Source organism: Balaenoptera musculus, chromosome 4 (assembly GCF_009873245.2).
Source record: "Balaenoptera musculus isolate JJ_BM4_2016_0621 chromosome 4, mBalMus1.pri.v3, whole genome shotgun sequence".
Lineage (NCBI taxonomy): Eukaryota > Metazoa > Chordata > Mammalia > Artiodactyla > Balaenopteridae > Balaenoptera > Balaenoptera musculus.
Window position 1 is genome coordinate 138962517 of NC_045788.1, and position 23598 is coordinate 138986114.

Consider the following 23598-nt stretch of genomic DNA (forward strand, 5'->3'; position numbering starts at 1 on the left):
TTTAAAAATTGGCCACAGTCTCATTCCTCAGAGATAAAAAGTTAGCATTTTAATTTATTACCCTGCAACTTCCTATGCATATAATTTTTTTTAAAATTAATTAATTATTTATTTTATTTATGGCTGTGTTAGGTCTTCGTTTCTGTGCGAGGGCTTTCTCTAGTTGCGGCAAGTGGGGACCACTCTTCATCGCGGTGCGCGGGCCTCTCACTATCGCGGCCTCTCTTGTTGCGGAGCACAGGCTCCAGACGCGCAGGCTCAGTAATTGTGGCTCACGGGCCCAGTTGCTCCACGGCATGTGGGATCCTCCCAGACCAGGGCTCGAACCCGTGTCTCCTGCATTGGCAGGCAGACTCTCAACCACTGCGCCACCAGGGAAGCCCTGCATATAATTTTTTAAACAAGATGACCAGAAGGTAACAGGCTTAGATTATATTTTAATTAAGTTATTCTGTACAGAAGCACTTTTATTATTTTAATTTTTTATTTTTTTTGGCCGTGCCTCTCATGGCTTGTGGGATCTTAGTTCCCTGACCAGGGATTGAACCCGGGCCTTCGTCAGTGATAAGTGTGGAGTCATAACCACTAGACTGCCAGGGAATTCCCCAGAAGCACTTCTGGACTGCTCTGATTTCATGTTATCATTTTTGCTTCTGTTGTGAGTAGGCATAAGAAAAGATCCCTTGAAGAATCCTCCATCCGCTATAAAGCAGGAGTAGGCATTGCAATATTATAATATTACTCTGTACACCATTTCTAAGAATCCTTTTAGTACATTTCTCTAGAATTTTGAGCTTGGCAGTTGTGTCATTTCATGTGTATTTGTGTATCTCCCCATGTAAGCCTCTGCGAATTCTAACTCTCCTCCCTCCCTCTCTCCCCTTTACTTTTTTTTTTTTTTTCCACTGTGATTTTCATAAAGATCAAAGCTTATGCCAATTGTAGTATTTATCTCATCTTTGGTTTTAAATACAATTTTTTCCCACCATGACTTTCATTCCCTTTTGAAAGTTTACTATTCTCAATTTTCAAAAGTGTGTTGATATTAATGAAATAAAATTCACATTTTATGGCAAGACTTTAAACATAAAAATTTTCTCTGCCCATTTGGGCCTTCTCTCTCCCCTTTAGTGTGCGTTGTGCATCTGCATTAACCAGACCTCCTTAGGAGATAACATTCCTTCTTAATCTCAGGAAGGGTCACAACTTAGGAGATAACCTTCCTTCTTAATCTTATAAGGGGTCATGATGATTCACACTACTCGCTTTGTACTTGTAGATCTGGATTGTGTAAACTGTCAATAATACATCATTTGATATATAGCCCTCTGCCTCAAAAACTTACATATAACTGCACTTCGACCTCTAATGGGCGGAACAGTTCTCAGAACTTTCTGAAGGACTGCCAGGTTATAATCCTTAGGTTGGCTTGAATAAAATTTTCCATTTCTTTCTTAGATCAACTATTGATTAATTTTTTTCATTGACAGTATTACACACCAACCCATAAACATGTTTGGAAATAAATAGTATGGTCTACATTGCAAATAAGTTGCCCTTATAAATAAATGAAAGTAAGTTAATTGACTAACATTGGGAGTACAGCCTCCTCTGTATAGTCCTAATATAAAATATTCTAAGTATAATGAATATATTCATTAGGACTGAGCAGCTAACTTGCGTGGACGCTGATTATACCAATGTGCTCTTTTTAAAGAGCAAGATTTTAAAGATTTTAAAGAGCAAGAGCAAGATTAACAGAAAAAGGGTCAGTGTACAGGGTGTGCAACAGATAAAAAAACAGATAAAAATACTGGGTGTATATGAGGAAGGTGTCACCCACAAGGGCAGGATATTAGATGCCCAGTTTAGCTGAATAAGAGAATGCTCAAAAGTAATTTTCATAAAACCAAGTTTGGTAATTGCTGTGCTTTTTTTTTTTAAATAAAGAGAGGCTTCTTATATTGTTTCCTTTCAGAGCTGCTTCCATGTTTTTAAGTTACAGTGTAATTTGATTCCTGATAAGGTTCTTACATGCATGATATGTGTATGTCTTAGGTTGACTAACTTACACTTACTAGCTATGGAATCCCTTAGTATATTGAAGCCATGTAATAAATCAGTCTTCCAAAAGATAATGGACATGTTTCAGTTGTAGAAGAAAAAAGATGTAATTTTGTATTTGAAATGTTGTCATTGGCTAATATACAATGAACTTTTAAAAATTAGATTAGCAATAAAACAAAACCTTAATTATTCAAAGTCACTTTACTGAAAACACACACACACACACACACACACACACACACACACACATTAAAACTACGAGATTAAAGGCACATAAAACCAGAATATCAAACCAGAGTGGATTAGGATATTGGAATGTATTTAAATAATTATTTTTCTCTTTCCTTCTGTAGGTGAAGATGACTTAATAGAATTTACCACAGTTACTTTAGAATCTCCGAAAGCATTGCTGGTGGAGGCCTGACTAGGGGGTAAATGATGCATCATCTTACTCTGCAAAGTCTCCTCAGGCCCCTTCATAACAGCAGTGCTTGTTTGGTTATTTTTTAAGACATAGCCTGATCCAAAGAGTTCTTCCATTAGACTGCTTTTCTTCTCTCTGAAAGTTGTGTCTTTTGCTTTTGTTCTGGAAGATTTACCAAAAGAGGGTTCATAGGTGACAGTAGGATGCTCCAGCCTCAGTTCTTCCCCGTGGCTGTGGTGCTTGCCTGTGCTATGAGTGCACCTCGTGCTGCCTGCATTGGCCAGCCCGCCTGAGGCAGGAAGCCCATGATGCAAGTTTTCGACCGCTTCTGTGAATGAATAATGCTTTCTTTGTCTGAAGGGTATTTTGATATTTGGAGCAGCATTTTTAGCTGGCATTTCGCCCATTTCACTTATTTCTGGACTTCTTTTAGACTTTTCATTTACTGTATCGTCTTCCTGACCACTTTCCCCTTCGGGATGGATTACTTGAATTCTTTCTGGGGGTAGTTCCTGTTCTTCTTTCACTAAAGTGGTTTTCTTTTCTTGATCTTCTGTTCTCTCTCTCTGTCGTCCAATATTCTCCAGAGATGGCTGTGCTTCCAAATGTTCCTCTTCCTTTGATAAATCTGTAGTAGAAAAAGAGTTAATTTACTGATGTTTAAAGTTAATGGATTTCTATTTCAAGATGGCATGTTGAGCACAGTTATTTACACCTACTGATAAAAAGGAAAGAAAATACAGGGAAAGGTGCTATTAACAAGCTTGAAATGTTATACTTTCCTAGAACATACCAGATAAATGAGAATTATGAAACCAAAAGACAATGATATTCATAAACTTTGCCAATATGTTATTAATAGATGTTCAACACCACCAGCTAGATGTAGTGCCCGTTAAAACAAGAGAATATTTTTTACTCATCCAATTGGCAAATAATTTCCAGAGTTGGAGAGAATATGGGGAAGTTGGAACTTTTGTTCCGCATTGGTGGCTTTGTAAGCTGGTATGTAGTTTGGATGGCAATTTGGTAGTATCTATAAAAATTTTAAGTGAACATGGTCTTAGACCCAGCAACTTCACTTGTAGAACCAAACCCTACAGAAATACACAAAGATGCGTCTAAAGATGTTCACTGCAGCCTGTTGTTTTTTTCTCCCCCAATAAATTTATTTATTTATTTAATTTTTGACGCATTGGGTCTTCGTTGCTGCGCGTGGGCTTTCTCTAGTTGTGGTGAGCGGGGGCTACTCTTTGTTGTTGTGCGCAGGCTTCTCACTGCAGTGGCTTCTCGTTGTGGAGCATGGGTTCTAGGCGCGCGGGCTTCAGTAGTTGCAGCACAAAGGCTCAGTAGTGGTGGCTCGCAGGCTCAGTAGTGGTGGCACACCAGCTTAGTTGCTCCACGGCATGTGGGATCTTCCTGGACCAGGGCTCAAAGCCATGTCCCCTGCGTTGGCAGGCAGATTCTTAACCACTGCACCACCAGTGAAGTCCTGTAGCCTGGTTTAGTAAGAGTGAAACATCCTGAACATCTGTTCAAGGATTCCTGGTTAAATGGATTAGAGCGCGTGGGACTGTGGAAACTTGAGTTACTGAATGAGTAGGTGAGCATGCACTGCCAGGAGGAGATGATCGCAGAATACTGTTGTATGGAAAGATGTCCCTTCCCCTGCAGATCCTTCCCCAGGCACCGAGGAAGCCCTGTGTGCAGCTCTCCCCTCCTCAGAGGACCAGACCGTCGCGGGTTCTGAGCAAACAGCTTCGCTAATAGCGAACCGCTCAGTGAGGCCATCATTTGTGAGGGAGGATGGCGACAATATCGGGTGTGCAAAGAGTTGGAACATTTCCTCATGTGACTACATTCTGGAATAAAATTATTCACTTATACTCTAGGAAAATGAAAATAATACTAGCAGGAGAAAGAAGTATGTTTCAAGAATGGTGTACTCCAATATAAAATAAAAAGTTTAAAAAAAGTAGATAAAAAAAAGAATTAATGCTGAGCCTGGAAGCCAGTCAAACGTACAATTAACTCTAAATAGCTGTTAATGTTCTGCCCTGTGATACCTGATGAGAATGTTAGCATTTGAGAACATGGGGGAAAGTACTTACCTTCCACGACCTCCCCAGCCCCGCCTGGCCTCCCCGCTGCCGCCCAGGAGCGGGTCTGGTCCCTCCTCCGCTCCAGCTCCTTCCCAGCTCACCGTGGCCGAAGCGCCCTGCCCACCGCCCCCTCCGACACGCCACCTCCTACTTCGTCGCCCCCTGTGCGACCCCTCCTCTGGGCCCAGCGTCCGTGGGACCTTCTCTTCTCAGGGTTCTGCGTGGATCACTTCCTTCTAGTCTCCTGAGCTGCTGTCAGCTCACCCTCAGCCCCTTCACTGCCCCCTCCTCGGAGGGGACCTTCTTTCCAGCACCCACCGCCCTCTGGCAGCCCCACAGGTCTTCCCCAAGGGCACAGGCTCCCGAGGGCGGGGCATTTTGTCCCCAGGGCCCGGAGCAGTGCCTGACACAGTATATGTGCAGAAAATATTTGTCAAGTGAATGAGGAAACTTTCTAGGACAGTAAGAATTACCAAAATGGGGCTTCCCTGGTGGCGCAGTGGTTAAGAATCTGCCTGCCAATGCAGGGGGCACGGGTTTGAGCCCTGGTCCTGGAAGATCCCACATGCCGCGGAGCAACTAAGCCTGTGCACCGCAACTACTGAGCCTGCACTCTAGAGCCCGCACGCCTAGAGTCCACGTGCCACAACCACTGAAGCCCTCGCGCCTAGAGCCTGTGCTCTGCAACAAGAGACGCCACTGCAATGAGAAGCCCGCGCACCGCAACGAAGAGTAGCCCCTGCTTGCCGCAACTAGAGAAAAGCCCGCGCACAGCAACGAAGACCCAATGCAGCCAAAAAAAAAAAAAAAAGTAAAGGAGACTTTTGAAAGTTGTTAAAATTACCTTCATATTTTCTCTTGGAGTCCTCTTGGTTTGGTAGTTTACTGATACAGTGAGGAATTGCATGGATTATTTCAATCGATTTTTCTTTATGACCAATGTTTCCTCTTGTCTTTTTACCCTATAATTTAGAAAAGTGTTAAAAACATATTTTTGGCAGCAGAAGTAATTTTAAATTGTGTTTTATTTAATGAATACAAATACTTTTTATACAGAACAAGTGAGTAAAGCTTATTTTTGTAAAGATATGTTTAATTAGACACTGCAAGAATTCAAATTTGCTGTACCTTAGTTGTCCAAGATGGAACATCTTCCGATTTTTGGGTTTCCTGGTGTCGCATACTTGTAAATGAAACACTTTTCCTGTCTGCTTGTACTGACTTTGTTGAAGAAACTACAGAACAGGTATATTATATGTAAGAAACATAGTTTACATTTGGAAGCAATATTGACTTTAAATATAAAAATGACAACTGAAGTTTGTAATGTAATCATAAAACAAAGTATAGTAGATGTTTTCTAAAGATTTTCAGTAAATATATAACATTTGCCAGTTGCACTTTTTCCCCTAGCATCTCGCCTGTTTTGCCTTATTTTGGGCCCCAGAGGTTATGGCTATCACAGTGGTAAAGTACCAAAGAAGCAAGTGTTAGGAGGGTCGGCACTGCCATTGGAGGACACGGCTGTCCCTGCTGGCAGAAGGGATTCAAAACCTAGCCGCGCAGTTGTGAGAGGGTGCGCCGTTGTGTCTCCTGTGTCAGAGCTCTTGGTTATCGATGGTTGGATTGCCCACGCTAAAGGGCATGAACGCTAAGCCCAGCAGCCACTTTCCTTGAAGTGTTATCCCATTTAAATGACCCCGTGTTTGATTTTATCACCTTCTCTGCTGGCTGTTGTTCTGGATTATAAACCAAAAGCAAACAAAGGCAGGCAAGGAAATCTGAGGTTGTTGCCTTGAAAAGTAAACACATAGTTACTTGTAGCAAAATGAGAGGCAAGTGTTCCTATTGTGCCTCTTCTGAGCAGAATCTTATGCTGGGAGATCTTGTGGGGGAGGGAATAAGTACATCCTGTCTTGAAGGAAAAGATACTACTCAGCAATAAAAAGGTACAAACTAATGATAGAAGCACAGCATAGATGAGTCTCAAAAACATGCTGGCCAAGAGAAGCCAGACACCAAAGAGGACCTGCTGTATGATCCCACTCATGAAATTCTAGAACAGGCAAACTGAGCTATTGTGACTGAGGAAATCCGAGGTTGTCTTGGGCTGGGGCTGGGGGACCCCTGACTGCCAGGGGCATGAGGGGCACCTCCTGAGGAGATGGGCGGGTGTTCTAAATCTTGAGGGAGGTGGTGGTTACATGGGTATAAGCACTTGTCAAAACCCATGGAATTGCACGCTTAAAACGGGTGCATCGTATTGGGGTAAACTGTACCTAAATAAAGTTAACCTTAAAATTACACACAGTGGCCAACAGATCTACCTAGAAAGTCCAGTATTTGGCAGACATTTTGCATCAAGTTGAAAGTTACCCTCTCATTCACCCCAGTAAGGACATAAAAGCCCGAGTGGAGGATGGGAACACGGGAAAGCCTCTCTATTCTCTTCTAGCTGTTTCAACTATGTCACAGTTTTGTTATTCTAGAATCACAAAATGTGTCTCAATGCCTAACAAAACAATTTTTTTAAATGTCTGTTATCTTGGTGATATAAGTTAGAAAATCTGACTAGATACTTCAAAATAGATTTCGAGCAAAAATAATTAAAACATACTTTACCTTTTGGATAATCTTCTTTGTCACGTAAATTTCTAAGTATCTGGTTAGTATAGATGTTTCTAATTTCCAGCTCTCGACCCTTCTCCTAAAGAGAACCACAATACCAATATTTCTATAATTGTTTGCTTTTATCAACCTTGATTTCTTGTAAAAAACAATTTAAAGTGAGCTCAGTGTTCTTTGAATAAAATCTATAGGTTCCAGCAGAAACAGAAATGGGCCAGATCATTATATATCATTCCCGACATCCAAAAGCACTAGCTTCAGGAAAAAAAAAAAAAAAAAAAAAGCACTAGCTTTTTAACAGAGTAACAAACCATTGTGACGTGGACAATATATATATTTTAAAATTAATTAATTAATTAATTAATTAATTAATTTTTGGCTGCGTTGGGTCTTCATTGCTGCCCACGGGCTTTCTCTAGTTGCGGCGAGCGGAGTCTACTCTTCGTTGTGGTGCGCAGGCTTCTCATTGCGGTGGCTTCTCTTGTTGTGGAGCACAGGCTCTAGGCGCAAGGGCTTCAGTAGTTGTGGCACGTGGGCTCAGTAGTTGTGGCTCGCGGGCTCTAGAGTGCAGGCTCAGTAGTTGTGGCGCACGGGCTTAGTTGCTCTGCGGCATGTGGGATCTTCCCGGACCAGAGTTCGAACCCGTGTCCCCTGCATTGGCAGGCAGATTCTTAACCACTGAGCCACCAGGGAAGCCCCATTTTTGAGTTGGGTTATTTGTTTTTTGGTTGTTGAGTTTTTCCTCACAGTCTCTGTTAATCTATAAGTTCCCACCCTCATCTCTTTTATTTGTTTCACTTTGATATTTATTTGTTGTGGAAACTGGGTAGTTTGTGCTGTAGAGTTTGCCACAGTCTGATGTTGCTGATTGCATCCCTGAGGTGTTGCTTATCATGTTCCCCTGCTACCATATTTCTCTTAAATTGGTTGTTAGAGCTAAATGTTTAATCAGATCTACGTATGTTTTTTCTGGCAATAGTACTCCCTAGGTGGAGGTGTGTATGTCTGTCAGGAAGTGCATAGCATCAGATGGTTTCCCTTTGTGACGATCATTGCTCAGATCCACTATTTTATTAGAAGTTCCAAAATAGTGATATTCTCATCCTTTCATTCCTTCTTCATTATCAATGGGAATGCCTTTACATGGAAGGTCTTCCCTTCTCACAAATTATTTGGTTACTCTGAGTATAGGAAAGGTAAAAGTAATTGTTTCTTTTCCTTTATTTACCAGTTTTTGAAATAGTGTGCTGGTTCCCTAGTATCCTCTAAAGGTGACTGAGTAATCACCGAGGTGTTTTGTTTTGTAAATATCCTTATGAACTTTCTGATTTCTGTATATTTGCTAAGTTTCAGTCCACACAGTTATCTTTACTGATCCTAAATTGCCCCATCTTTGGCCAGTAAGAACCATCTTTGGCTCCTGAATCTCTTTGACAGTACCCTAATGGTTCTTTGTAAACCTTGCTTTGTAAACTTTGCTTTCCTTGCTTCTCTATATGTCCCAGGCTCACATAGTATAGTTCATGCTCCAGACCTAGAATTTTTTTATGGTGCCTTAGTTCTTTTTAGTGGGTTATGGATTTTGAAGACCATAGTATGTCATTAGGGGTATTCATTGTTAGTGAGTGGGTCACATTAGGAAATATATATTTATTTTTAAAGATAAAATGTGTCATAAAATCATACTTTCACTTCACTTCACAGTCAGGACTACAGGATTTTTATTTGACCTTATCTTACTTCTGTATTTTCTTTCTTCCATCCCCCAAATCCCAGTTCTCAATGACACCAACATAGTTCATTATGTGCTTTATCCCATAAGATATATACAACAGTCTCAAAATAACCGTACCAACTCTGTCATCAAGAGTGTATTTCACTAGGCATATGCAGTGAAATTGATGTGTTTTAAGTCTCTTGGAATGGTGTCTCTCTGTGACATTATACCTACACCGGAATACACAGTGGGCTCATTTTTTTTTTTCATTTTACTCTGGATTTTTAGGGAACGTTTTTTGATTTTTTTCTTTTTTTTTTACATTTCATTCTCCTTCATAATTACACAAAATATTTACATATTTCCAAAGTCAAATCTACCAAAAAGATATTCAAGGGAATCTAGGTTCTATAGCTGTCCCTTCTACTCTATTTTCTCCCCATTTCCACTATTATCCTACTATGCTTTTTTCAAAATATAAGCAAATTTGTAGATATATTTGTATTGTCTCCTTTTCTTACATGATGGCATACTACACACTTCCCTCTGCCTTCCTATTTTCACTTATCAATATATCCTGGCGATTGCTCCATATTACAATATAAAGAACCCTCATTCCATTTTACAGATGCACAGAAATCCATTGCGTATATTTACTTTTCTTTTTAAAAATAAATTTGGATCTTACTGTATATAGAATTTTGTATCCTTCTTTTCATTAAGCATTTCATTAATTATTAAGCTTTTCTCCTGTCAAAATTGTTTTTTAATGACTGTATAGTATATATGTGCACATGGCTGCATATGAAAGCACAAACTTTATTTTAAAATTCCCTGATTGTGTCTACATATGTGTGTGTGTGTTTGCTTTGACCAGTGGATCTTGAAGCCTCTTCTGTTAGACTTCTAAGGTGGTTCCTATAGCCACGCCCATTTTCTGGCATATTCTTCCCTCTGAAGTTTCCTGAGGCTCCAGAGAAGAATGAAACAGAACTCTTTTCCCTGCTTTACAAAGGGAGAGTTTACATCCAACTTTCTTCCCTGTCTCTGAGTGCTCTGAAGGCTCCCGGGAAACCTGTATTTCCTGTTTATCATAAAAGTTAAAGATTCTTGTCTTAAAGAATCATGCTTAAGATTTACTAACTGAGGCTTGAACGACCTATATTTCCTAAGTATTTTATCTAGCTTTTCCAACTTGTTGCGCATTTTAGAAATCTTGAAGGCAGAAAGAACAAAAGTCTGAAAAGTAAATTTTTTTTAATGTTTTTTTTTTCTTTTGGCCGAGCTGCACAGCTTGTGGGATCTTAGTTCCCCAACCAGGGATGGAACCACTGGACCGCCAGGGAACTCCCCAAAGAAAATATTTTTAATTCTCATTTTTAGGGCAGATTTTTAAAAAATTGAAGTGTAGTTGCTGTACAATATTATATGTTACAGGTGTACAGTATAGTGATTCACAATTTTTAAGGGTTAAACTTCATTTATAGTTATTATAAAATATTGGGTATATTCCCTGTGTTGTACAATACATCCTTGTAGCTTATTTTATACCTAATAATTTGAACCTCTTACTCCCCTACCCCTATAATGGCCCTACCCCTTCCCTCTCCACACTGGTAACCACTAGTTTGTTCTGTGAGTCTGCTTCTTTTTTGTTATATTCACTAGTTTGTTGTATTTTTTAGATTCCACAAATAAGGGATATCATAGAGTATTTGTCTTTCTCTGTCTGACTTGTTTCACTTAGCATAATACTCTCCAAGTGAGGGCACTTTTTTTTAAAATTAATTAATTAATTAATTAATTAATTTATGGCTGTGTTGGGTCTTCGTTTCTGTGCGAGGGCTTTCTCTAGTTGCGGCAAGCGGGGGCCACTCTTCATTGCGGTGCGCGGGCCTCTCACGATCGTGGCCTCTCACTATCGTGGCCTCTCTTGTTGCGGAGCACAGGCTCCAGACGCGCAGGCTCAGTAGTTGTGGCGCACGGGCTTAGTTGCTCCGCGGCACGTGGGATCTTCCCAGACCAAGGCTTGAACCCGTGTCCCCTGCATTGGCAGGCAGATTCTCAACCGCTCCGCTACCAGGGAAGCCCGGGCACATTTTAAAAGACAGTTTTGTAAGCATATTTGCAAGTGAGGCTTTAAAATGAATTTATGTATATATAAAGTAGATAAGCAACAAGGATTTACTGTACAACACAGAGAACAATATTCAATATCTTGTAATAAATGATAATGGAAAATAACCTGAAAAAAATATAACTGCATCACTTTGCTGTATACCCGAAACTAACACAATATTGTAAATCAACTATACTTCAATAAAAAAAATGAAAAAATGAATTTATGGGCCACAAAAATTACTCTAAATATTTTAATGTTATAAGTGAATTTTTTAAATAGAAAAACTTATTTTGGGTTCCACTAAAACGTTAACAAAGTACAATATTACTTCATGTGATGAGATAAAAATGATAATAAGAAGTCTTGTGAATGAATAGACAAGAGTTTTAATTTTTCTAATTACATATTCACCAGGCTGTTAACTGATTCTCATAATTTCAGATCCTCTGTTCATATGGTTGTAGGGAAAAAAGTTAATTTGAGAAAGCTATACTTGAAGTTAAGTAATTTAAAGATATATTAGGCATAAATAAATAGCTCTGATATTTTGGGAAGCAGCATTTCACAAATTTTGTTACATTTTGCTTTAAAAGAAGTACCTTAAGTTTTTGTTGAAGGTGTTTTACTTCCATTTGCAGAGTCTTTGTAGCTGCTTGAGCTGCTGAGGTCTTCCGGTTCTCAAAGGCCAACTGCTGAGTAAAGGTTTTATTGTTCAGCCTCAGTTGTTTCTCCAAGCTCTGAAAATAGTATATATTTCAACTCTCTGGAACCAGTGTAGTATCATAAAAAACTTCGACTGTAATGGAACTAATTACAGTTATGAAAAGTGCAAAATTTTAATACAATTTTAGTGGATGGCTTATCTAGAGGACACATATTAGAACTAAATATTACCACACACACAAAAAGCCAAAAAATTCCAGATCCCAACTCTAGGGAATAAATATCATGTTTCCAGCCTAATGTTTTTTACACTCTGGAATTTGGTAAAAAAAAATTTTGGAACAGATCCTGAAAAATCAATAAATAAAATCAACGTTATACTTTACAACTAAACCTAAGCAGTTCTGTTGAAATGAAGTATACCGCTAACTTGGCATGGTGCACTCCGTGAAAACCTTTCAAGTCTCTCTTGCCAAAGAGTTGACCAGCGTCAGTGCAGACCATCACGCTCGGACTATGATTCTCAGATAACTGAGACGGGAAGTTATGATGGGGTCTCACAGAGCCACACCACGTGGATGGATTATAAGCCAATGAAACGACTGACTTAGCACAGTAACCATCTATAAATACGAAGGACTCACTGTTGCATATTCGCCTTCTCTGTGGAACAAGAACTGTTTTACTGGAGAACCGTTTGAGCGGGACTTTGACAGGAGCTTGGCCAAAAGGCCTTTTCTTTCCTTCTTTTCCATAAAGTGTGGTTTCCCTCATTACAACATTAATACTTTCTCATTAAAGTGGAAAATATGGTAAGCTAATAGGACGAAATAATCGCTAAAAATCCCATTTCCTAACATATTAACATTAAAAAAAATACCGACATGTTTTGGCCCACAAACTTTTTCTCCCACCAAATGCCCTACAACCAAATGAAATTTCCCATACAACCAAGTGCCTCCGATAAGAGAATAGCTGATTAGTTCTCAAATTCTTTTTGGTTTTGGTTGTAGTATAAAAACATGAGCTACTTAAACATGTTTGTGTAAAAAATATGTAGATGAGATACAAATACATTTACTTTCACATGACAGACAGATGCTAAGATGGATCCAATCCTACCTGAAAGGCCAAATGTTAGAAGTTTGGTACACTATTTACATGAATGAAAAATGAGGTGGCTCATTATTTCCTGTAGCTCCCATATCCATTTTATGTGAGAAAATTCTCTTTGAAAATAGAGGAGGGTTTTACCAAAAAAGAAATAACAGAAAAAAAAGTGGCTGAAATGAACTTCACATCTTATTATTATTTCAAGATCATTGAAAATACTTGTCTCTCACCATTAGGGAATTAAACAGTAAATTACTTCCATGTGTGTTTATGTCCATAGAGACCAAAACTACCTAATGTAAAATAGGCAGAATTCTCAATATGATCAGAGTGTTCTCCCAAATCATCCCTTGGCAATGTAATCCCCAGGCTTTTGACCACCATGCACCCTTGAGGAATATCTATCTATTCATTTCTAAAATTATTTAAATTCCTTTTCCCTATCTGTCCCCCGGAATATTACCTGGGGAAATTTTCTATTTCTAGGACATTAGAAATGTCTCGACAGACTGATGAGGGAGAGAACAAGGAGGGGGGTGGCGAGGAGATGCACTCAGGGTTTAGGGAAGTAGCCTTTTAAGAAGGCAGTTTGGAGTAGAGGCTTGCTTTCTAGGAGAGGTTTCCCACAACACAGCACAGCACAACCCCCTTCAGCATGTGAACAAACTCCCCTGACCTCAGCAGCTGGACTGCCTGAGAGAACGGTCATTTCCAGATAAATGAGCCCAGCTGTAGCTGAGCAGAACCACACGGGGCCTTCCCGGGACAGAACCCCTCACCCCAACCCCAGCAATGTCCTCCGCCTGCCTCTGGTCTGTAGAAAAACTTTATCCTCTTAGGCCTTTCCTGAGTTCCAAAGTGTAAATTTAATCAGAGAAATGAGAAAATGCAGAAAGAAAGGCAAATAGTCAAGAAAGACAAAATAATAACAGTTTAGTCATTAAACAAAGTCAAGGACCTTTAGTCCCTCCTCAGGGGCTACAGTTAATATTCTGAGCCATGTCCTGTGAGCTGTTCTGTAGATACTGAAACCCCATCAGGTGGAAGAAGTTAACTGCATGCTGCCCACCAGCATGGAGACCGCAGTCGGGTTGGAACCAGAAGGTTGATGATGCTGACTCCCGATTACCTCACCACCAACCAATCAGAAGAGTGTTCACGAGGTGATCACACAGCCCACGTCCCCCCTCCCTCACCCTGTCTTTAAAAACCTTTCCCTGAAAGCCATCAGGGAGTTTGGGCCTTTTGAGCACTAGCTGCCTGGACTCCTTGCTTGGTGCTCTGCAATAAACACCTTCCTTCACTACAGCCCGGTGTCAGTAGATTGGCTTTACTGTGAGCGGGCAAGCGGACCCGAGTTAGGTTGGGTAACACAGCCACAGGACCTCTCGCTCAGTGCACAACAGAAGGCGCTGTTTCTCTCTCTCCTGTGGCCCTCCCCTTCCCCTTCCCCGCCCCCTCCCCATCAGACACCACCATCTGTGAGTTCTTGCTCAGCACAGCAGCTGGTAGTGCTTCATTCCACAGGCATATATGATGAATGCGCACCCTCTCTCTATTAACTTTGGAAACTTAATGTTTCTAGACCTCTGAAATACAGACCTGTATTTGTTTGTCATTTCCCTCCATTTTTGTTGTAAGAACAGACAATCTTTGAGTAAGCTCATCCCTCTCTGCAAGATTTTTGTCTTCAGAAAGTTTCTGCAGTGCCTGCAAGGTGTCTTTAGTCTTCAACAGCTCGCTATCTGTTTCTCTAAGTTTCCCAGACACGGCTCTTTCCTTTTCCTGGGATTTCCTGAGTAGCTGCCTTAAATTTTTTACTTCGTTCTGATGTTTAACCATAATTTGAGGTAGATTATTTTGTGAATTCTCATATTTTCCTATAGCTTTCAGGTGCTTAAGCTGGAGTTGTTTCAGAAATTGGTTTTCTATGACTGTGGCCTCCAGTTTGCGGTGTAGATCAGCTACTTCATTTTTCAGTTCTTTAATCTTATGAAGCCTCGCTGAGAGTATGCGGTGAGCCATGGCATCTCGTCTCTGGGCAGCCACGCTGATCTGAGAATTTAAAAATGGTGCATTCCAGTTGTGCTTTTTCTCCCCCGAGATTTCCTTCTGGCCTGTGTAAGCAGATAATCCAGTTTGTTACTAGTAATGTGTATATAGATATGTAGATATGTAAATATGCAGGGGTGTGTAATACCCCCTGCCCCCTGCCCTCACACATATACATACACACACGCAAACTAGAAGGGGAAGGAACTAACACTGAATAAATACCCATGCTTTAGGCTAGGTACTTTATGTTTAGGTATCTCATTTAATACAATCCTTTAAGGTCAGTAGTAGTCTATTTTATAGCTGGAGATTATAAGTCATTTGTCCAAGGTTACATAACCACAAAGTGACATAAAATGAGCTGAAAACCAGGTCTTCTCTGACTCTAAAACCTGTACTTATTTCTATCATAAAAGGTATACTAAAAACCATAATAATCGATAACATTTACTAAGGGTTTACCATATGTGAAGCATTGAATTAAATGCTTTATGTAGATTATCTGATGTAATTCTTCCAACAAAACATTACAAGGCAATTAGAGTGTAACATTAGAGCCTAATGTTATATATATGATGATCTCATATATTTAAAAAGAACCTTAAAAAGCCATTAAACTGCTTAGAATATTCATATAAGGATTCCATCTCTCAATAAACCCAACACAACCAATTTTTCCTCTGTTACTTTTGGGTGAGCACTAAATTAACTAGTTAGATGGTTTGTATTTGGGAGTCTAAATGATATTACATGAAGCTTATGTAACTGAATTTGAGTATGTCAAATGTATGTGTAACCTCATTATTATCCCATTTTAAAGATGAAAAAACTGTGCTGAGTGATGTCACTTATCAATGGGCACACAGCTGGTAAGTGGTGAGACAGACCCACGTCTATGTGCCTTTGTCACTGCCCCATATGCATTGTATGTGCATCTGTATGATATTCATATGTGCATCTGTGTATGTAAATATATGTGTGTGTGCATGTGCACATATTAGTATATCTATACTCTGAGAAAGAGAGATTGAAACTGGATTCTAGAATCTAAAAAAAAATGGTCCTCTTCCTGGAGAGAGAAAGGCTCTTAGTGGCCAATGTCACTGGAGTCCTAACCCTAAGCTGTTGGCCAAGTGTGCACACATCATCTGAGACATGGCTTAGCGTGTTTGGTCTAGGTGGTGGGAAAGGCAGTTCTAACTGTGGTGGAAACAACGAGTCAAGAGAAACAGAAGACGCTTTCTGAGGATAAAGCACGTGAATCTTGAGCATGACAGACCACACAGATTTCACAATGATCATAGGATCGGTAGCAAATCAATAACCAATGGACTGTCTTTACAACTCTGCCTCCAGAGGTTTTTATTTTCCCACTGGGAACAATGGAGTAGGGGCTATGGTTGAATATTTGAGTATCTTGGAAGAGACTTTTGAGCACACTGAAAACTGGGAAGCAGAGGTCAGACTCTAAGACACCTACTAGAAGGCCAGAGAAGAGGTGTCTGTGGTTGTATCAGGCTGGACACTCTAGTACCTTGGGCACTGGCTGGGGGAGTTCTAGACCCAGGCAGTGTGGATCAGGCTGGATGAAAACAGGGGTGGGTGAGGGCTCTCAGGCTCCACACCATGTCCAGCATGATTGAACTTGACCCCAACTTGTAATGCCTTCCAGCTCTTGGGTGGTGTGACCGTGGAGGAGAAAGAGATTTTCCTGAGCCTGGAGGGATGAGGGGTGGTGGGTTCCATGGGCACTGGAGGCTTGTGTCCCCACCTCACACTGGACTCGAGTGATGGGAGGGCAGAGTCAGCATGAGTGGGGACTAAACCCCACGGGCACGGGGCACTGGCCAAGGCCCCAGGTCGAGATGTGCACCGAGGGCCTGGGCGCTTCGAAAACAGGAGGTGTCGGCCTTTTAAAGATCACATGGGCCGGGCTTCCCTGGTGGTGCAGTGGTTAAGAATCCGCCTGCCAATGCAAGGGACATGGGTTCAAGCCCTGGCCCGGGAAGATCCCACATGCCGCAGAGCAACTAAGACCGTGCACCACAACTACTGAGCCTGTGCTCTAGAGCCCGTGAGCCACAACTACTGAGCCCACGTGTCACAACTACTGAAGCCTGCGCACCTAGAGCCCGTGCAACAAGAGAAGCCACGACAGTGAGAAGCCTGCGCACCGCAACGAACAGTAGCCCCCGCTCACTGCAACTAGAGAAAGCCCGCGTGCAGCAACAAAGACCTAACACAGCCAAAAATAAATAAATAAATAAATAAATAAATTTATAAAAAAAAAAAAAATCACACGGGCCTGGACAAGAAACACAGACGTGGTGAAGATGGAAGGGCCAGAGACCCTTCCCCAAATGTCCTTGTCTGTGTAAGGCCCCCCATACTCCCTTCATTCCCCAAACATGACTGAGATCCAATGTCTTATCTACCCTAGAGGGTGCATGTGAGAGAAAGAACCAGATTGTTTTGCTTCAGAAAGGTAAATATCCCACTTGCATTTGAGTGATGTAGAATAAATTCATACCATATATGTCATGCATACTTGTATAATAATAAAGGTTAGGAAACTTGAAATAGGGTTTAATCCTTAAAGATTTATATCTCATTATCCTAACCTATACATAAGAATGGTAAAGCTTACAATTTCTGTCCCATTTCACAAAATAAGGCAGATTTAGCTGAATGATTAAGCTACTCTTAAGATAACTAATTGTTAAACCACTAAGCTAAAACACTTAATTCACCAAAAACATGTACATTTAAGTCCATGTTAGCCAAAAAGGGACTCTTCTCATTGCTTAAGAGCAGGTGTGCTTCCCACTACGAGTGACTTCAGACTCTCAACCACTGCGCCACCAGGGAAGCCCTGAACTGTGCTCTTTTAAACAGACCTAAGGACAGCCCCGCACTCGTCTCTTCACTGGCTCCAGCCCGTCCGTTTCCCCAGGTGTGTCCTCACCCTCAGCCCCTCCTCTTAAAAGCACGATTGTCCTCCTGTCTCACTGCTGTACCCATGCTGTCTCTTCCCCCATTTTCCCTGGCCCCGTCGTAGGCCCGTCTCCTGGCCACTTTCCTCTTTGGTCTCTCGGTCCCGTTCCATTCCCGAAGTCGTCCACACCCTCAATCTGGTTCTGGAACTTAGCCTGAGCCATGTCCCTGCTGGCGCTGGCTCTGCCCTCTGCCGTGTTCTCGCTCTCTTCCAGGTCACCTTAAAAGACGTAGCTCACTTCCTTCAAGGACCAGGGTAAGAAGAGGTTCAAAGGCAGGCCTTTCCCCTTCCTGTTCTCCAGAGCCCTGGCATTAGTGGAGAGGGCATCTCCTCAACCCCACCGTAGGGCTTCCACCTTCCCCTGACTAAAGACAACAGGGCAAAAGCTGTCCAGAACAATTGAATGCAGTAAAATAACTTCTTTTTTGTGTACCAGTTTTTGAATGACTATCACATATTTTAGCATTGTGTTAAACACAAAACACATCAAGGAAGGATATATAATTGAAGGAATTCTGAAAGTACATTTTTCTACAAAAGAAAGAAAGAACCATGTTTTGAAAATCAAATTATAGAAATATATTGCTCGCTATTTACATTGATTTAAGTAAATCTCCAATATCTGACCAGAGCAAATATCCTATCATATTGAAGTCCTCTTTTTATCCCTATAATTTTTCTCTATGAAATGTTTTTCTGCTATAAAACTTGCTTTTCTAAGATGGGAATTGAAAATAATCTCTGATGTTATTATTCTTGAGTGAATTCTGGGTCTGTAGTGGTGGTTCCTGATCCAGTGTTACCAGCCCCTGAGGGTCAGAGGTCTACTTTTATATATAAGAAAGCTGAACAGAAATTGAACCTTCACTGGAGAACGGACTGCACCGGCTAAAACGTAACGCCTTTTTGCTTTGGGTTAGAATTACATTACCCCAGCATTAATTCATCAATTACTTGCCGATTAAATTTTTTTGGCAACCACTTGTAAAACATGAGCTGGGAGAGAACAAAAGAATAAAAGAATAAACCAAGAGACACTTTCATCATTCTGTGACAAAGCTTGATGTTACAATGAGTGTTTTAAGGTCATCAGACACCGGTACAAGGATCCTCAGGGACATATAATTTGGGTTAATGATGCAGCCAAGATTTACTTAAAATAGTTTCAGAGTATTCATACACGAAAGCGTACCCAAGGGAGAGCAAGCCCTCACTCGGATCATGGAATTTAGGCTCTAGTCCACTGTGAAGTGACTTCATTTAGGCTGCTCCCAATTTATGAACAGGTATCTTGCATAAAGGACACAATAAATATTTGTGGCATAAATAAACGAGGAATCAGTTTTTAAAAGTCAAATTATAAGGTGCTTAGAACTCAAAATACAGTTCGTTTCTTGTAGAAATGGTTTTATAAATGCTAACTGCATTCTCACACAGTCCCACAAAAGCCCAGACTCCATGTAAGATGTAGTATATCGTTTGAGGATTTCTTGTCATAAACCCCTGGGGCCAAGCTGTTTCTGAATTTTGGGGGGTTTATTCTTTGTGATGCACATATAGTATTTTCCAAAGTACGCCCAGTAGGGCTGGGGACATCACGCTTTGTTTTTGTAGTGAATATTTTTGTAGTGAAATTTATATGATTATATTTCACGCAAAGTGAAATAAATAAAGATCAGTCTCATGTCAGTTCAAATCAGGTTTTTGTTGCCAAATCAGTGTTGGTGCCAAAGATACAAAAAACGTTTGGTTTTCAGAGTTTCGTAAATTTCAAGTGTGGCCTGAGGGAGTATGACTGTAGAGCCTGTCCATGATTATGTGCTGTTGTGATTATCTCTACAAATGCCCGAACAGACTTCCCATGACAGAGTCTTCTGCCCTGGGCCTTGCCAGGATGTGCGGGACTCCCACCTCTCCAGAGAAAGGGCTGTTAATCTTTCGAGAATCTGGATGAAAACTATGGGTCCTTCTCCCTAGAAAGTTCACAAACGCAAATAAATACACACAAAAATGCAAAGGATTCCCTGGGGTTTGCAGATGTGGGTCTTAGACGAAGAATCCCTGCTCTATAGCTGGGAAGAAGGGCAATCGAAGATTCTAGATCTTCACTGGGGGTCCCAGGCAGAGCTGGTCATGGCAGGCTGGGGATGGGAGGCAGGTACTGGGTAAATGTGACACTACATGTGCTCCAGTGAGAGTAGGCTCTTAACTATTTTCCAGCTACTGACTGGGCAGTTCTGACGGTCACAGCGGGAAAAGAGTTCCAGCTATTTCTACATAGGGAATATTTATAAGCCTAGGATTGCCTGCCTGGGAATAATCACCGCCTGGGCAGGGGACGGGGAGTTAGGAGGTCTAGGGTGTTGCAAAGCTAATCCCAATTTGGATAGTTAGGAGCTGATGGAGTACTTTTAAAATCCACAAGGAAATGACATTATTAACAGCCTTTTGAACCATCCTTGTTTCTAAAGAGTATCTTTGCCAATATGCCTCACCGGACGCCAAGACCATCTTCCTGGGGTGCTGAGACAGATATTTACATTTCACTGGTGACTGAAACCTTGATTCTTCAGCTGAGATGAAAGGCAAGAGGCCAGTGAGTTCCAAGTACTGTGGTATTCTGTAACAAGTCCACCTGTTAACTAAAAACGGAACTAACCTCACTAGGGGGTTCCAGGAGGGTAAGCCGTGCAAGAGGGCTAGGCTTTATGTTTTAAGCCTAGCTTTCTGTTATTTTGTAATTATCCTTAATTTCTCTATTTCCCATTCCTTCTATAAAAATTCACTTATAATGTTTATAATTTACAATCTGGAAAAACAGTAAAACTGAATATGGACCACTTCAGATAGTAGTGCATTAAATAATAATGTCATTATAACCAGAAATTTGGTCTTGGTTGGGAAATTTTGCTTCTTACCTTTAGGTTGGGAGATTTTAGAAACATTATACTTTTTCTTCTCCTTTTTTTCTTTTACTACAGGCTTCTCTAAGTAATTCTTTTTAGCCGCGGTTTCTGAACATTCAGAGAGAAAGTCTTCTGAATAATCGTAGTGAGAACTTGAACTTCTGCAGGAACACTGAGATCTGCTGTAGTCAACACTCTTATCGGAATCGTTGCTGTTCCTGGGAAAACCTGGGCTGCTGCTCTGGCATTTTGCAGACCTCCTGCCGTTTTCTAAGGCCACACTGGGGAAATGTCCATCTAGATTTGTTTCTGTTAGATCAGCCAATGACATAGTAAACAACCTAATAGAAGAAAAGTATCTTTAGATTTATAGCTACTGACATTGAAATGAACCTGTGCTTTAATATATTTAACTATAAATGAATAATTAGGAATACAAAACAACACATTATTTTGAAGTATTTTCTGGAAAAATTTTCAGCTTGGTTTTTATATTTTTTTCTACCTAAAATGTAAGACTCCTGAGACTGGACTTTGGGGAGATTATATTCACAGGAAATAAAAAGATCACATCAGGTAACGACAATGACAACAATTTAAAAGTTAGTGAATTACAGTCTCATTCTCTAAGGCTGGCTGTTTGTTTTTTTTTAATTGAGGTATAGTTGACTTACAATGTTGTGTTAGTTTCAGGTGTACAGCAAAGTGATTCAGTCATACATACATATATATATATATATATATATATACATGCTAGAACAAAAAAAGAATGCGTTAAGTTCCCAAACCAGTTCTATTCCCGAATCTTTCTGTAGGAACCACTTTGAGCTTCCTTAGACTCAGTCTGAAGTGTGTTTGGCTTTGGGAAAGGGTGATCAGGCATTGTCTGGAAGATACCAAGGCCTCTCCACAGTTTATCAAGAGGCAGAAGTAGCACCTCACTGTTGCCTACCGGATGCCGAGGGTCACCTAACTGCAGGCGTTCATTCAGCTGGGAAAACAACCAGGTGATTCCTCCATGTGTAGTCAGTCACTTTTCCTTCCCTGAAGAGTGATAAAGAAGGGAGATATCATGCACCTTTCTGAGGCTGTCTTTGGAACGCACACAGTGTGGGGAGCAGCTTCTAAGGGCCTCCGCTGACCCCCACTTCCTGGTATAATTCTGTCGCCTCGAGTGTGACTCAGGTGTCGCTTCCAAGGTAAGGTAACTAAAGGATTCTGACTTCCTTCTTAATCACCCTCTCTTTTTCTCTCATTTGCTCACATTGATGGAAGCCAATTGCCCTGTTGTAAGCTGACCCACGGGGAAGCACACATGGCAGGAAACTGAGGCCTCAGGCCCACAGCCAGGGAGGACCTGAGGCCCTCCGTCGAGCGGGCTGCGGGAGAGGAATCCTACCACCAACCATTTGGGTGAGCTTGGAACTTCCCCCCGAATCTGGAGGTAACTGCAGCCCCAGCCGACATGCTGAAGCAGCCTTGCGAGACATCCTGAGCCAAAGGACCCAGCTGTGCCTGGATTCCTGACCCACCGGATAAAAAACGTTCGTTGTTGTTTTTCCAGCCAGTAGGTGTTCATTTGAGAACGGGAGACAGACTTATAAAACTGCAAACTTCCGTGTGAATCGACCTCAGGAGGTTATGAAACCAACAGTGATCTTGCAGAAAAATGGAAGAACAGGATTTTATGCGAAACAACTTAGTTTATTTAGGTTAATAGATGCTTTCTAGAATGTGTATTTACTTAATTTTGAAAAAATCTATATAATGCCATATTTTCTCTATCTCTAATCCATTAATTTTAATCAAATCATGATCTTATCAAAGTAGTTTTTTGGAGCGGTGGCCGACCACACTGTTGTCTTAAGCTGTTAAGTTTTGGGGTGATTTGTTACACAGGTGTAGGTCACTCATACACTCAGATGTATCTTCCCAGGGTGGTTCAGTTTCCAAAAGAGTTACTTGGGCTAAACACAAATTATACCCACCAGAGAGAGAGAACATTTTAATTTTTTTTAAAATTTTTAAATTTATTTGGCTGTGTCAGGTCTTAGTTGCGGCTCACAGGCTTAGTTGCCCCGAGGCATGTGGGATCTTAGTTCCCAGGCCTGTGGGATCTTAGTTCCCAGGCCAGGGATCGAACCTGCGTCCCATGCATTGAAAGGCGGATTCTTAACCACTGGACCACCAGGGAAGTCCCCCAAGAGAGAACATTTTTAGAATTCTGAAAGTCCCAGGACCCAGAACTGTTCTAAAATTTCTACCTATGTAACCGGAATATGGGTTTGTTTGGGTTCACCTGTGAGAATTCCATTCTAATTCATGAAACTGAATCTGAGAGTCATCAGCAAGATAAAACCAAGTTTGATTTTTGGCTATTCCTAGTCAGCATGTACCTTGAAAGCATATATCAAGCAGCTCTCTGGAATATTCAGTCTGTTAAATGGTAGTTTTCTCATTGATCTGTTAAAAACTGGTAAGAGGACTAGTATCAGGCCTGTAACTACCTTTAAGTTGATTAAATTGTTTTAGAGTATATTTGTATTAACATAAGTAGGCTACACCACATTGTTATCAATAAAAAAATGTAAGCAGGCTCCACATATATGGATTTCTGATTATGTGGTGTATTATTTAAAAATCTAGGCTTTAAGCCAGCCATCTAATGTTCTTTTTAATTAATTGATTAATTAATTAATTTAAAATGTTCAGTCAAAAGTCATTTATTTAGTGTCTGCCAGACACTGGGGTTAGGAAAAAGGCAAACTCTGCCTTCAAGGATTTGAAAATAAAGTTAGTAATTATG

At 40.8% G+C, this 23598-nt stretch overlaps 1 protein-coding gene across 1 annotated transcript in view; it reads right to left on the reverse strand.

The window, feature by feature from the left end:
* Positions 1-2222: 2222 nt before the first annotated feature.
* The window catches only part of LCA5L (lebercilin LCA5 like), a 42340-nt gene continuing 20964 nt past the window's right edge, over positions 2223-23598 (reverse strand). Inside the window, exons 3-9 of the mRNA XM_036850496.1 lie at positions 20805-21836; positions 14439-14953; positions 11660-11797; positions 7216-7300; positions 5722-5828; positions 5438-5555; positions 2223-3119 (exon numbers count right to left, since the gene is read on the reverse strand). Coding sequence (XP_036706391.1) covers positions 2389-3119; positions 5438-5555; positions 5722-5828; positions 7216-7300; positions 11660-11797; positions 14439-14953; positions 20805-21123 — 2013 coding nt within the window. The 5' untranslated portion in view covers positions 21124-21836 and the 3' untranslated portion in view covers positions 2223-2388. The remainder of the gene's footprint in view (positions 3120-5437; positions 5556-5721; positions 5829-7215; positions 7301-11659; positions 11798-14438; positions 14954-20804; positions 21837-23598) is intronic.